Source organism: Triticum aestivum, chromosome 2D (genome assembly GCF_018294505.1).
Source record: "Triticum aestivum cultivar Chinese Spring chromosome 2D, IWGSC CS RefSeq v2.1, whole genome shotgun sequence".
NCBI lineage: Eukaryota > Viridiplantae > Streptophyta > Magnoliopsida > Poales > Poaceae > Triticum > Triticum aestivum.
Window position 1 is genome coordinate 277,489,933 of NC_057799.1, and position 14,112 is coordinate 277,504,044.

Consider the following 14,112-nt stretch of genomic DNA (forward strand, 5'->3'; position numbering starts at 1 on the left):
TTGGGTTGCCTCCTAAGAAGCGCTAACGTTTAACGCCCCTAACTAGGCATGATGATTTCAATGATGCTCACATAAAAGATATGAACTTAAACATAAGAGAGCATCATGAAGAATATGACTAACACATTTAAGTCTAACTCACTTCCTATGCATAGGGATTTTGTGAGCAAACAATTTATGGGAACAAGAATCGACTAGCATAGGAAAGCAAAACAAGCATAGCTTCAAGATTTTCAACACATAGAGAGGAAACATGATATTATTGCAATTCCTACAAGCATATGTTCCTCCTTCGTAATAAATTTCAGTAGCATCATGAATGAATTCAGCAATATAACTATCACATAAAGCATTCTTTTCATGATCTACAAGCATAGAAAATTTACTACATTCCACATAAGCAAAATTCTTCTCATTCGGAATAATAGGAGTATCATAAAAAAACTCGAATACTATAAATTGTTTCCACATTAAAAGAGTAATGTAAAAAATAGGAGGCATGCTATCATCATAATAAATTTACATATCAAAACTTGGGAGGTTAAAAATATCATCTTCATAGAACATAGCATCCCCAAGCTTGGGACAAACATTAATTGCATCAAATAAATTCTCAAACATGTCATTCTCATCAAACATAGCATCCCCAAGCTTGGGCCTTTTCATATCATAAGCATAATCACTCTCATCATTAATAGTATGAATAGCACCAATAGTATAGCAATTATCATCATCACAATGAATAATAGGAGCAACATCATTTGGGAGGGATACCTTTTTACCTTTGTTTCTCCATCTTTTTCTTCTTCTTCACATTATGTGTGGGTTTAATCTTCTTTTTGGAGCTCCTTATTAATGAGATTGGTTGAATAGAAAGCTCCTCCTCGTTACCTGATTCATCATAAAAAAGAATAGGAGGATATTAGGAAATATCTTCCCTTTCATTAGTATTCTCTTCATCTTTTATTTGTTTTCTTGTCTTTATGTAATTGGCAATATAAGGATTTTCAATGCAATTCACCGCACAATACATATAAATTTTCTCTAGATCAAAATCAAGAACTTTATCAAGGACAAATTCTGGCATATCCTTAGTTATACGTTTCATTTCTTCATAACCCACAAGCAAACTAAGTTCATTATGATGTGCAAGGGAAATCAAGTCATCACAAGGCCTAGGGTTCATACTTTCACTAGTGCAAGTTCTCTCAACAATAATAACATAATTGGATCATATAACTATCCTCAACATGCAACAAAGAGTCACTTCAAAGTCACTAATAGAGGAGAACAAACGAAGAGATTATGGTAGGGTACGAAACCACCTCAAAGTTATCCTTTCTGATCGATCTATTCAAGAGTCCGTAGTAAAATAACATGAAGCTATTCTTTCCGTTCGATCTATCTTAGAGTTCGTAGTAGAATAACACATTCAGACAGAAATCAACAAAAACCCTAATGTCACCACAAGTATCCGCGGGTATGATTATCCGATATGCATCACACAATCTCATATTCATCTATTCAACCAACACAAAGAACTTCAAAGAGTGCCCCAATGTTTTTACCGAAGAGTCAAGACGAAAATGTGTGCCAACACCTATGCATACGTTCACAAGGTCACGGAACCCGCAAATTGATCACCAAAACATACATCAAGTGGATCACGTGAATATCCCATTGTCACCACAAATAAGCACATGCAAGACATACATAAAGTGTTCTCAAATCCTTAAAGAATCAATCCGATAAGATAACTTCAAAGGGAAAACTCAATCCATTACAAGAGAGTAGAGGGGGAGAAACATCATAAGATCCAACTATAATATCAAAGCTCGCGATACATCAAGATCGTGCCAAATCAAGAACACAAGAGAGAGAGATCAAAAACATAGCTACTAGTACATACCCTCAGCCCGAGGGTGAACTACTCCCTCCTCGTCATGGAGAGCGCCGAGATGATGAAGATGGCCACCGGTGAGGGATCCCCCCTCCGGCAGGGTGCCGGAACAGTGTCCCGATTGATTTTTGGTGGCTACAGAGGCTTGCGGCGGCGGAACTCCCGATCTAGGTTATGTTCTGGAAGTTTGGGTATATATGAGAGGTGTTGGCGTCGGGAACAAGTCAAGGGGGTCTCCGAGGCGGCCACGAGGTAGGGGGGCGCGCCCAGGGGGGTAGGGCGCGCCCCCACCCTCGTGGGTGCCTCCGGACTCTTCTGGCCCATCTCCGATACTCCGTGGGCTTCTTCTGGTCCAAAAATAATCTTCGTGAAATTTCAGGTCAATTGGACTCCGTTTGGTTTTCCTTTTCTGCGATACTCAAAAACAAGAAAAAAAAAACATAAACTGGCACTGGGCTTTAGGTTAATAGGTTAGTCCCAAAAATCATATAAAATAGCATATAAATGCATATAAAACATCCTAGATGGATAATATAATAGCATGAAACAATCAAAAATTATAGATACGTTGGAGACGTATCAATAGATAGATCAAGAAACTATCACTCAAAAATAGAACATACTAAACTTTTATTCTTCTAAACCATGAAATAACTAAGGATCGAACTAAGATAGGTAAAGATACGATACAGGGGCACCTCCCCCAAGCTTGGCACAAATCTAGGGTGATGCCCATACCTGTGTACTCAAGTGTCTTTCTTCGGTGATGATGATGATGTGGTGGTGGGCTTGTCCTTCAGCTTCAATAAGTACTCCAAATTTCTATTGATATTCTAAAGAGCATGATTTTCCCAGAGCTTCACCCTCCAGTTGCAACTGGTGTTCCCCATGAGAACGATTTCATGACGGATAGTGGTCATGTGTTCATGGAAGGCATCGAGGATCGGAAGTAGATCCAACCCAGCTACTTTTAACATGGTCCTTGAGACATTGTCTTCTACTACAACCTTGCCCTTGGAGCAGCTGCCCGGTCCTCAGTGCCCGCAGAGCGCAACAGTTAAGAACATTAGGCTCAACACACCACCGAACTATAATGTAAACCGAACTACAATGTGTACGATCACAATGTGCATGTCCAGGGTGATGATCTTCACTGCATGTTGTCATGTAGAAGGGGAGAGCTTGTACAAGTATCAGACTACAATGCGTAGACGAACTCTCGTACCAATGTTCACCCTAATATATGGACTGCACATCAGTGAAGATCAATACTAAACATGGTCCTTAATCAAACTGTCATTCGCACAAGTAGGACTGATCTACCCCCTCATCGAACTTAGATCCCCCCCAAAAACTAACCCTAAATCGACACTCACTACATAATCAGTGCTAAAATCTGATCCAGTCAATCCGGTGCTGATCAGTGCTAAAGTCTATCGAATCGGTGCAAAATATGCAAAAATCGATCCGGCACTATGCAAAATCAATCCTAGCAACACCTTAAAACACCCTAACCGCTAAACAGGATCAGCACAACTGAAGAAGCAACATTGAGTACTTCAACGTACCCTAGAGGTGGAGCGGGAGCGGATGGCGCCGGAGCAAACTCCGGCAGAAAGAAAACATCCCCGTCCCTCCAGCGGCCGACGTCACCGCCGCACTCCTCGTCACTGTCGGTCGCTTAGTGCAGATGGGGGGAAGGGGCCCGCCTTCATCATCCTCGCCAACTGCCTGGGGGTGAGGCCCCCACTTTGTCATGGCAGCAAGCCAACGGTCATGGTTGCTTTCATCGGCAGGGCAAGGAGTCGGGCGACGGGGTGGTGGAGCATCAGCAGCCATCGGTGCGAACGAAAGGCCATTAAGAGAGGGGTGTGAATCAGGGGTTTGGGGTGAGGGAAGAGGAGTGGGGAGTAATGTCGTCTCGTCTCTCCCGCTTCCCAAGGGGTACCGGCGAGGACGAGGCGTGGCTCACTGGAGTCTGGCTCTCGGAAAAAGGCCGATTCGAGCGTTCCTCCTTAGCCAGGCCGAGTAGTGCTTTAAGAAGCGTGCGGGCCAAGATATCAGTGCATGCCAAGCAAGCAAATATGCCAAAATTGCTTCCTAGGGCCTTGTTGGGGTGTTGCACGCAACCAAACATGCCCAGTACTTTGCGCCAAAGAAGCAACGCCCAAGAAAGAAGATGGTAGAGTTCCAGATTCTAGATCCAGATGGTGACCAAAGTAGACAGAAATCAGAAATTACCGTTTTTCCTTCTGGTAGGATATTTCCAAAAGAAAAATCCAGAAAAGTCCAAGTTTGGTGAAGATAATATATGCCTATGTAAACCGCTAAGACCACGTTTGGAAGCCCTGTACAACTTTACAACTGCAAATGATTACTGATGTATATTAGTGGGCACATGTAGAACACACACGTATCATTTTCGTTGTAATATCCTGTGTTTGGCTACGATAGTTGTCGGAGTTATATCTGGCAGATCCCTCGACAGGGTACTCTGGCCAGACGAGTAGATTGGATGGGCAACAAGGGAGAGCTTACCCAGGTCTAGGCCCTCACGGAGGTAAAACCCTACCCCCTGCTCGATTGTATTGATTGTGTATAGGGGTTACAAAGGTGATCGATAGATTGAGTATCAACCCTTGGGTTCCTGTCCTATCGACTAGCCTAGCCCCGACTTATGTGGGTACCGGGGTCTAGGGTTACATGATCCTAGTCGGTTCTAGAGTCCTTGTCGTGTACTCCAAGGCTTCCGAGTCATATCTTCGTAAGGCCCACGAGCCGATATGTCGGCCCAAGGCATAACCGGCCTAGGGGGGCCGGGCCGGCTTCCTGTATGTTGAGGCACCCTGGGTCGTAACACCACCAACTGTATTTCACTCACCAGATTGAGCGTATTAATTGGAGTGGTTGTGTGGAGGCAAATGAATTGAAGGGGAGGAAATCTAAAGATCGTATGAAAATCGAATCAATCTACCGCGGATGCTCGCCTTGGGAAGGAGGAAGGTGAGCAAGGAAGCGGGGAAGAAAAGAAATGGCAGATCTAGAGAAACTCTCTTGTGCACTATGTCGGCGGCCACAAGAGGACAACATGACGCTGGTCCTCGAATCCATCGCCAGCCTCGGCCTCTTTTTCTTCCTATTCCCTGTCAGCCTCTAGCATGACCTTCGCTCTGTCAGGTAGAGCAGGCGTCGCGCGTCCGCCATCTCGGCCACGGGGTGAGCTCAAGCTCCTCACCACTTCCATCTGGGAGACAGTACTGGCCGCGGCGGCGCTCAACAACGTGGATGCTGCTGGCGTGCAGGATGGGGGCGAGGGAGGCCGGCCATCGTTGATGCGCTTGTTTTTGTGTGTGTGGCCTCGATTGGTCTGTAAACTTTACAGTTGTAGTCTGGGCCAGACCATGCATAAACCTTTGGTGGAAAAAGAAAACTATGTTCCAATCGCTGAGATTGGAAAAGAAACATACTTCATATTATACGCTGGTATTGGGTAGGAAACGACCAACCAAGCGCCCCCTGTATATTCTAGAACATGTAGCGTATGTCTATTTAAATAGCTAACTATTTCTTATGAAGCTAATATGTGCCTCTTTCAACAACTAAAGAATAAAGATTTCACATGAAGCGGGTATTATGGCTGCTTGATGGTTTCTTAAACCCCGAGGGACTGCAAATTTTCTCATGACCAAATTATTCAAATGCCACATCTTTCAGAGTATTGGCAGCATAAGGTAAACTCACAGTAGACACTGAAATAATACACGAGATTAGTGGCAATAGGCCAGTCTTCTGCAGATTGGTGGAAACAGCCATCACCTCCATCCCAGCGGTCGTAAGGTCAGGGCACCTCCACGGTGATCATGCTCATGGTCTAGTGAATTTGGGAGCATCGCAACGCGGCCATTTTCAAGGGTGTGCAAACTCAGTATCGCTAGCCTATAATATGGTTAAAGCTGAGGCCCCACTATGGGAGAAGGTGGGTGATGCGGAGCATCCAATGGTCATCCCCATGGACCTATCATCGTCTCACCAAGTGCCAAGAGGACCGATGACACGAGCACGAGCTAGAGCTCTCGAGACCGAGGTGACATCTCTCCTTAGTGATATTCCATATGACCCACTCGAGACATGGCTACTACCTAAGTCAGGAATGTTGTGCATGATCAGGTATCAAGAGGACCCTCTCAGAGATGCATACGAAGGCGAACAAGTCCCCAAGTTCATGGATGAAGAAAACCAACGGAAGGGACCGAGAACAACTCCCATGACCCCGGACATCCGGCCCCTAGAAGTGTCACCAGCAGCCGCCCAGCCGTCGAGCTACAGGGCCCGGACATCCGGCCCGACACGAGCCCAGACATCAGGCCCCAGCCCGGAAATCCGACATCCTTCACAAAACCTCACCGAAGCCGCCCCCGCCAGCCCGGACATCCGGCTCAGGCCCCGGACATCCGGCCCGACGTGAGCCACCGGACATCCGAACTCCAGCCTGGAAATCTGGAACGCGCCTATCTAGAGAGCACCGAAACTGGACCCTGCCTGCCCGGACATCCGGCCCGAAGCCTGGACATCCGACTCCCCCTGTCTGCGCACAGTGTAAAGGGTCGAAGCCCATGTATCCCTTCGCCCCCCTAGACTTTATATACTCTTCTCCCCCAATGTTTTAGGGTTAGCATTGATTTAGCTCATATGAGAGATAGAGCTTTGCTCATCCACCTGATACATACTCCATTGGAGGCCAAGCCCTCCATCTAGGAGAAGATCCCCCAAGTGAACTCAAGACCTCTTCACGGAGAAGATCCCCTAGTGGATTCAAGACTTCTTGGAGAATAACTAGCTACTTGTATCTTTCCTTTGTTCTCTTTGGATCTTGTGATCTCTTGTGTTCATGGATCTAGCATATGTGTGATTGGATCAAGTCAATTTGATTGTTCCCTCTTGTTTTTTCCCTTGTGTTCTTCGTGTGTTCGTCGTGTTCTTTGGAAATCCCCTCCAAATCGTGAAAGATCGGCCCCTAGGGTTCCACCCTACATCATCTTGGTATTAGAGCCAGGTTGATCACGAATTTGGAGCCCCTACCCCCGTTTTCTAGCCTAATTTTGTTATATTTCTTCCTAAATTCGAAAATCCCCACGAAAAATAGCTCCAACTTTTTTTGTGATTTGTTGGTTTGATGATGTTTTGTTGAATTTGATCTGTGGATTTGATGTGTTGTAGGTAGATCTAGCTTCTCCTAACTTTTTCCCCAATTTCATCCACGAAATCCCTCGAATTTTGCCCCGAAATTTTTTCTTTCCCACTAGATCCACCGAGTTCATCACGGATTTGGAGCCCCGGACATCTGGCCCGTGGACCCCGGACATCAGGCCTCCCGCAGCATCACTTCATCCTCCACTCCATCTTCCGCCTAACTTTCACCAACTTTGCTCGGGTTTCCACCAATACTTCCGCATACCACCACCGCGTTCCGCAACCACCATCGCTTACCCACTACCACTCCGACAATTTTGACACGTTTTGTTCTTTGAGAATTTGAGTTGCGGATTCCGTTTCCTAACGTGTTTCGGCTACTTAGGGACGGTTCGACAACGACATCACCGCCACTCATCTTCGCCACGGACTCGTCATCGACAACAACCACTTCACCATTTTGACACCACTAACCGTAAGCAAGGGCGATAACTTCGACGACACTCTCGGACATTCTCCCTTGCCATTGCGTTGATAACCCCGTAGCCTTCCTTTTGCGTCACTTACCCATCGAGACTAGCCTTTGAGTATTGCCGGCAACGTTACTTGTGCACATTAGTGATCATCATCTCCATTGCATATATACCACATCATCTAGCTATACCCATCTTGGTATCATAGTGTCATCACTAGTGCAACATCTTTGTTCCGCTTACACAATTGCTATCTTGGTTTGTGAAGTTGCGCATAAGTGGCCAAAGAAAGAGATCAAAAGAGAAAGAGCCAAAAAGCTTTTAAGCAAAAGAGAAAGATAAGCAAAGAGCTTTTAAGCAAGAACCACAGCATCATACTGGTCATACTCGATCATCTTGGATCATATCACCCGAACATCATACATAATAGAATACTTGGGATAGAAAGTCGTTGCATTTTTGCTTTGTAGGTTGTGCACAAGTTTCGTATCCGCCTATTGTGCAATCGTGCTAGCGTCTCTCTAGAGTTGTGCAACTAGAGCATTTTTGTGGATTCCACATTTTGAGCTCCTTCCTTGGTTGCACGACCCCATTTATCTATCTGTGTGTGTGTTTCCGTGTAACACATATAGCTATTGGTCTACTTGTTGCATTTGTGAATTTGTGAATCTTTTTCAACATTATTGAGTCTTGCTAACATTCGCATCAAATTTTGTGCCACCAACCTTCACCAAAGGCTTTAATTTGTAGGTGTGAGAATTGACGAGATCCGATACCAATTGTGTTATTTCCTTGTTTCACTATTGAGTGATCATTGATCCATTTCAACATCGAGTAAGGTACATTTGGTCTAGTTCTTTTCTTTCTCCCACTCATGTTTGCTTGAGATGATGGATAGGCCAACTACCTCTTCGAACCCACTCTTCATCGAGCAAGATGATGACCCAAACATCTACATCACCAAGAACCACCTCTTTGGCACGCAAAGAGCTTTGCATCAAGAGAATGAAGTATTGGGCGACCGCATCGACATACTCGCTACCGACTTACAACAATCCGAGCAACGTACAAGAGACTACTTCAACATATCGATGGCAACTCTCAAGGAAGACATACGAGCAATGATGGTCAATCGCTCTTCTACATCTTCGTCCTATTCAAAACGGAGCCACTCAAGTCGACATTCTTCGCAATCTTCTTAAGATGCAAGTCCTCCTCGAGCTCGTTCACATCGTCGCCAAGACCATGAAGTTCATCAAGCTCCAGAAAATCCATTCCACCGCAATGGGTTACCGCCTACGTGAATGTGACCGCCTACGGCGACAAGCTAATGATCATCCGGTCCAAGGGCAAGCTCGAATACGCCAAGATCAACAAGAACAACAAGATGATGATGCCCCTCGACAAGAAAAACATCGTCGTGAGGAACAAAACCTTGAAGCCCAACGTACTCTATGCGAAGCTACACTATCCGTCGACGAGCGCAACCGCCAAGCACGACTTCAAGAAGAGGCCCTCCGACAAGAGCGACAAGAATAAGCCGCACGCCTTGAGGAGCGCCAAGAAATGAGGAACCGCGCAAGAATTCCACAACCTCAACGACACAACAATCAAGCAGAGCATGAGGCTCAAGACCCTCCTCCACGTCAAGAGCGTCATCGCCATCGTCCCCAACACAATGAAGAGCAACGCTACGGCAAGCTCAAGTTCACCATGCCTAAGTTCTCCGGAAGCAACGACCCCGAAGACTATCTTCCATGGGCATTGAAAGTTGACAAGATCTTTCGCTTGCACAACCATGAAGAAGAGAAGAAGATCGCCATGGCATCTCTTGAGTTCCAAGACTATGTCCTCATTTGGTGGGAGCAAGTCATTGAGCGTCGAGCGGCAAGAGGTGACCCACACATCACAACATGGAATCGAATGTAGGATGTCAAGCGAGCGCGCTTTGTACCCATGTACTATAGTCGCGACCTCTTCAAGCACTACAACTCCTCAAGCAAGGCACAAAGACCGTTGGAGATTGCCATGATTCGAGCAAATGTCATGGAAGATGAGGAGCAAACCATGGCGCGTTTCTTGAATGGCCTCAACCATCCTATTAAGAAGATCGCCGACTTCCAACCTTACTCCACCCTCATCGAACTCGTGCACCAAACTACCAAGGCGGAGCGTCAAGTGCAAGAAGACTACAAGTATGTCAAGTACTCTTCCAAGCCACACCGGTTCATACAAGCCTCAATGACTACAACGCCTTCTACCTCAACCAAACCTTCTACAAGCACCGGCGACAAGTCAAGTTACAAGAAAACTTCGACATCTTCAAGTCGTCCTCCTACTACAAGCAACTTCAAGCCGAGTGCTTCATCATCAACAGCTTCATCAACGACTCCAAACGATGAGACCGACAAGACAAGTTCCATCAAGTGTTTTACTTGCCAAGGCCGAGGCCACAAGACCTACCAAAGTCCCACAGGGCGCACCATGATTGCCAACGACGATGGCACATACAACTCTATGAGTGAATAAGAAATGGAAGCCCTTGAGCATGTGGCTATGCACCGGCAAGTGAATGAAGATGAAGATGACCAAGTCTTTTGTGACAATGATTCGAGCCCCGCTCTCGTTGTCTCCAAGATCTTGACGCATCAACATCAACAAGACAAAGACCAAAGATGTCATATCTTCCACACCAAGGCGGGCATCAATGGAAGGTCTGTGAAGGTCATCATCGACGGAGGAAGTTGCCACAATTTGGCAAGTGAAGAGCTATGTTCCAAGGTACAATTGGTCAAGATGAAGCATCCTCGTCCCTACAAGGTCCAATGGCTTAGCGACTCCGGCACCATCCAAGTGGAGCACACCGTTCAAGTCTCCTTCAAGATTGGTGCATACGAAGACACTTTGGAGTGTGATGTGCTTCCTATGTCCGTTTGCCACCTCTTGCTTGGGCGACCTTGGCAATTCGACCGCGGTGTCATCCACAATGGAAGAACCAATCACTATAGCTTCAAGATGAAGAGGAAGGAGTACGTGCTACGACCTATGTCACCAAGCCAAGTGATCACCGACAAGCAAGCAATTACCCATCACGAAAAGAATAATGAGAGAGTGAGCCACCAAAAAGAGAGTGAGCGCCAAAAGCCAAAATTGAGTGCCTCCACGATGAGCGACAAGGAAAACTTAGTGTTATTTGCTACCAAAAGTGAGATGAGAGAAGTGTGTGAGAACCCATCAAGTGTTATACACTATGTCCTATTGTGCAAGGACGAGGCAACAAAAACTAACACCTCTCACCATCTACCTTTAGTGTTGTCTTCTCTATTGCAGGAATTCAAGGACGTTTTCCCCGATGAGCTACCTCCGGGACTACCTCCTCTACGCGGTATCGAACACCGAATCGACCTCATCCCCAGCACAGCGTTACCAAACTAGGCACCCTACCGCGTCAACCCGGAAGAAACCAAAGAAATTCAAAGGCAAGTACAACAACTCATTGACAATGGGCATGTATGTGAAAGTTTAAGTCATTGCGCAGTGCCGGTAATTCTTGTGCCTAAGAAAGACGGTAGTTTTCGCATGTGTTCTGATTGTCGTCCTATCAATGCTATCACCGTTCGTTATAGATATTCTATTCCTCGCCTTGATGATATACTTACTAGATGAGCTTAGCGGAGCCACACTTTTCTCTAAGATTGATCTTAAAAGTGATTATTACCAAATCCGCATTCAAGAAGGTGATGAATGGAAAACCGCTTTCAAAACCTAATTTGGCTTGTATGAATGGCTCGTTATGCCTATGGGCTTCTCCGAAGCACCCGACACTTGTATGCGTGTAATGCATTATGTTCTCCGCCCTTACATTGGCGTATTTGTTGTGGTCAACTTTGATGATATTCTTGTGTTTAGCATGTCCCTATACGATCATTTCACCCATCTTAGAACCGTTTTGCAAACTCTAAGAAAAGAGCGCCTTTAGCTAATATGGACAAATCCCTTTTTGGTTTGATAAGCTTGTTTTCTTGGGTTTTGTTGTGTCTTCTAAGGGTGTTCATATAGATGAAGCTAAAATTGATGCTATTAAAAGTTGGCCACAATCAACCAACTTGCAACAAAGTGTGTAGTTTCCTTGGCTTAGCCGGTTTCTATCATAGATTCGTTAAGGACTTTAGCACTATTGCATCCCATTTGCATGCCTTGAGTAAAAAGAATGCACCATTTGTTTGGGGACCATCCCAAGATACCGCATTTCATGAGCTTAAGAATTTGCTTACACATGCTCATTTGCTTGCCTTGCCCAATTTTAACAAAACTTTTAAAGTTCATTGCGATGCTAGTGGCAACGGTATAGGAGGTGTGTTAATGCAAGAGAAGCGCCCCATAGCTTACTTTACTGAGAAACTTTCTGGAGCACAACTAAACTACCCAATTTATGACAAGGAGCTATATGCCTTAGTGCGAGTTTTGCATGTGTAAGAACATTATCTTCGCCCTCATGAATTTGCAACCCATACGGATCATGAAACGCTTAAGTACCTTAAGGGTCAAACTAAATTGAACAAGTGTCCGCGAAATGGAGTGAATTCATTGAGTCATTTCCTTATGTTATCAAGTATATCAAAGGTAAGGAAAATGTTGTGACGGATGCTTCCGCAAATGCATGCTTGTAACTAAACTTGAATTGAATGCCATTGACTTTGAGCACATAAAAGACTTGTATGCGCATGATGCTACTTTTGCTATTCCATATGCCAAATGCTTGACGCATACATCTTGGGAACGATATTACATCAAGGATGAGTATCTTATGCGAGCTAACAAACTATGTACCCCGAGTCTTCTCTTGCTTTGTTACTTTTGCAAGAAGCTCATGGAGGAGTATCTTATGGGACACTTTGGACGCGACAAGACATTCGCTACGCTCTCCAAGAACTACTTTTGGCCCAAGATGTTATGTAACGTCTCTCGCTACACAAACTGGTGCTCTACGTGTCGCAAAGCTAAGTTTAAAGCCCAATCCCATGGTGTCTATATACCACTTCCTATTCCATATCACCCATGGGAGATATTAGTATGACTTTGTGCTTGGTTTGCCTAGAACTCGAAATGGCAAAGATTCTGTGTTTGTTGTTGTGGACCGTTTTTCTAAGATGGCACGTTTTATTCCATGCAACAAGATAGACGATGCTTCACATGTTGCCAATCTCTTTTGTAGAGAAATCTTGCATTTACATGGAGTGCCCAAGACTATTGTATCGGACCGTGACGTCAAGTTCCTAAGCTACTTTTGGAAGACTCTATGCCCCAAGCTCGAAATCAAGCTCCTATTCTCCTCGACATACCACCCACAAATCGACGGCTAAACGAAGGTCACGAATCGGACGCTATCTACCCTCCTACGCGTGTTGATAAAAAAGAACATCAACGAGTGGGAAGAGTGCTTACCTATAGCCGAGTACGCCTACAATCGCGCAAGACATTCGACTACCGGCAAGTCCCCCTTCAAGGTCGTTTACGGTTTCAACCCGTTGTCCACATTGGACATTCTACCTCTACCACTACAAGAGCGCATCAACATGGACGCGAGTGCACGAGCGAGCTATCTCAAGAAGATGCATGAAGATACAAGGGATGCCATCGAGCGCCAAGTACAACGCCTCGCGACCAAGGTCAACTGCAACAAGAATCCCATGATATTCAACACCAGAGATCTTGTGGGCTACACCTTCGCAAGGAACGCTTCCCCAACGAACGCAAGTCCAAGCTCCTACCACAAGCCAATAGACCCTTCAAGGTGCTAGAACACTACAACAACAACGCCTACAAGATCGACATCCCACGCGACAAGTACTTCGTGAGCGACATATTCAACGTCAAGGATCTCTCTCCCTACCATGGTGATGAGGCTTCTGATTCGAGGTCGGGTCTTTCCCAGGGGGGAGATGATGCGGAGCATCCTATGGTCATCCCCATGGACCTACCATTGTCTCACCAAGTGCCAAGAAGACCGATGACACGAGCATGAGCTAGAGCTCTCGAGACCGAGGTGACATTCTCCTTAGTGATATTCCATATGACTCACTCGAGACATGGCTACTACATAAGTCCGAAATGTTGTGCATGATCAGATATCAAGAGGACCCTCTCGGAGATGCATACGAAGACGAACAAGTCCCCAAGTTCATGGATGAAGGGAACCAACGAAAGGGACCGAGAACAACTCCCAGGACCCGAATATCTGACCAGGACCTCGGACATCCGGCCCCTGGAAGTGTCACCAGCAGCCGCCCAGCCATCGAGCTACAGGGCTCGGACATCCGGCCCCAGCCTGGAAATCCGGCATCCTTCACAGAACCTCACCGAAGCCGGCCCCCGCCAGCCCAGACATCCGGCTCAGGCCCCGGACATCCAGCCCGACATGAGCCACCGGGCATCCGAACTCCAGCCCGAAAATCCGGACCGCGCCTATCCAGAGAGCACCGAAACTGGACCCTGCCTGTCCGAACATCCCTTCGCCTCCCTAGACTATATACTTTTCTCCCCCAACGT

The 14,112-nt window shown here is 45.9% G+C and overlaps 1 protein-coding gene across 1 annotated transcript in view; it reads right to left on the reverse strand.

Annotated features, from left to right (window-relative positions):
• Window positions 1-2,265: 2,265 nt before the first annotated feature.
• Window positions 2,266-14,112, reverse strand: part of LOC123052762 (pentatricopeptide repeat-containing protein At2g41720) — a 42,836-nt gene continuing 30,989 nt past the window's right edge. The window contains exon 10 of the mRNA XM_044476096.1: window positions 2,266-2,309. Within this exon, the coding sequence (XP_044332031.1) occupies window positions 2,281-2,309 (29 nt within the window). The 3' untranslated portion in view covers window positions 2,266-2,280. The remainder of the gene's footprint in view (window positions 2,310-14,112) is intronic.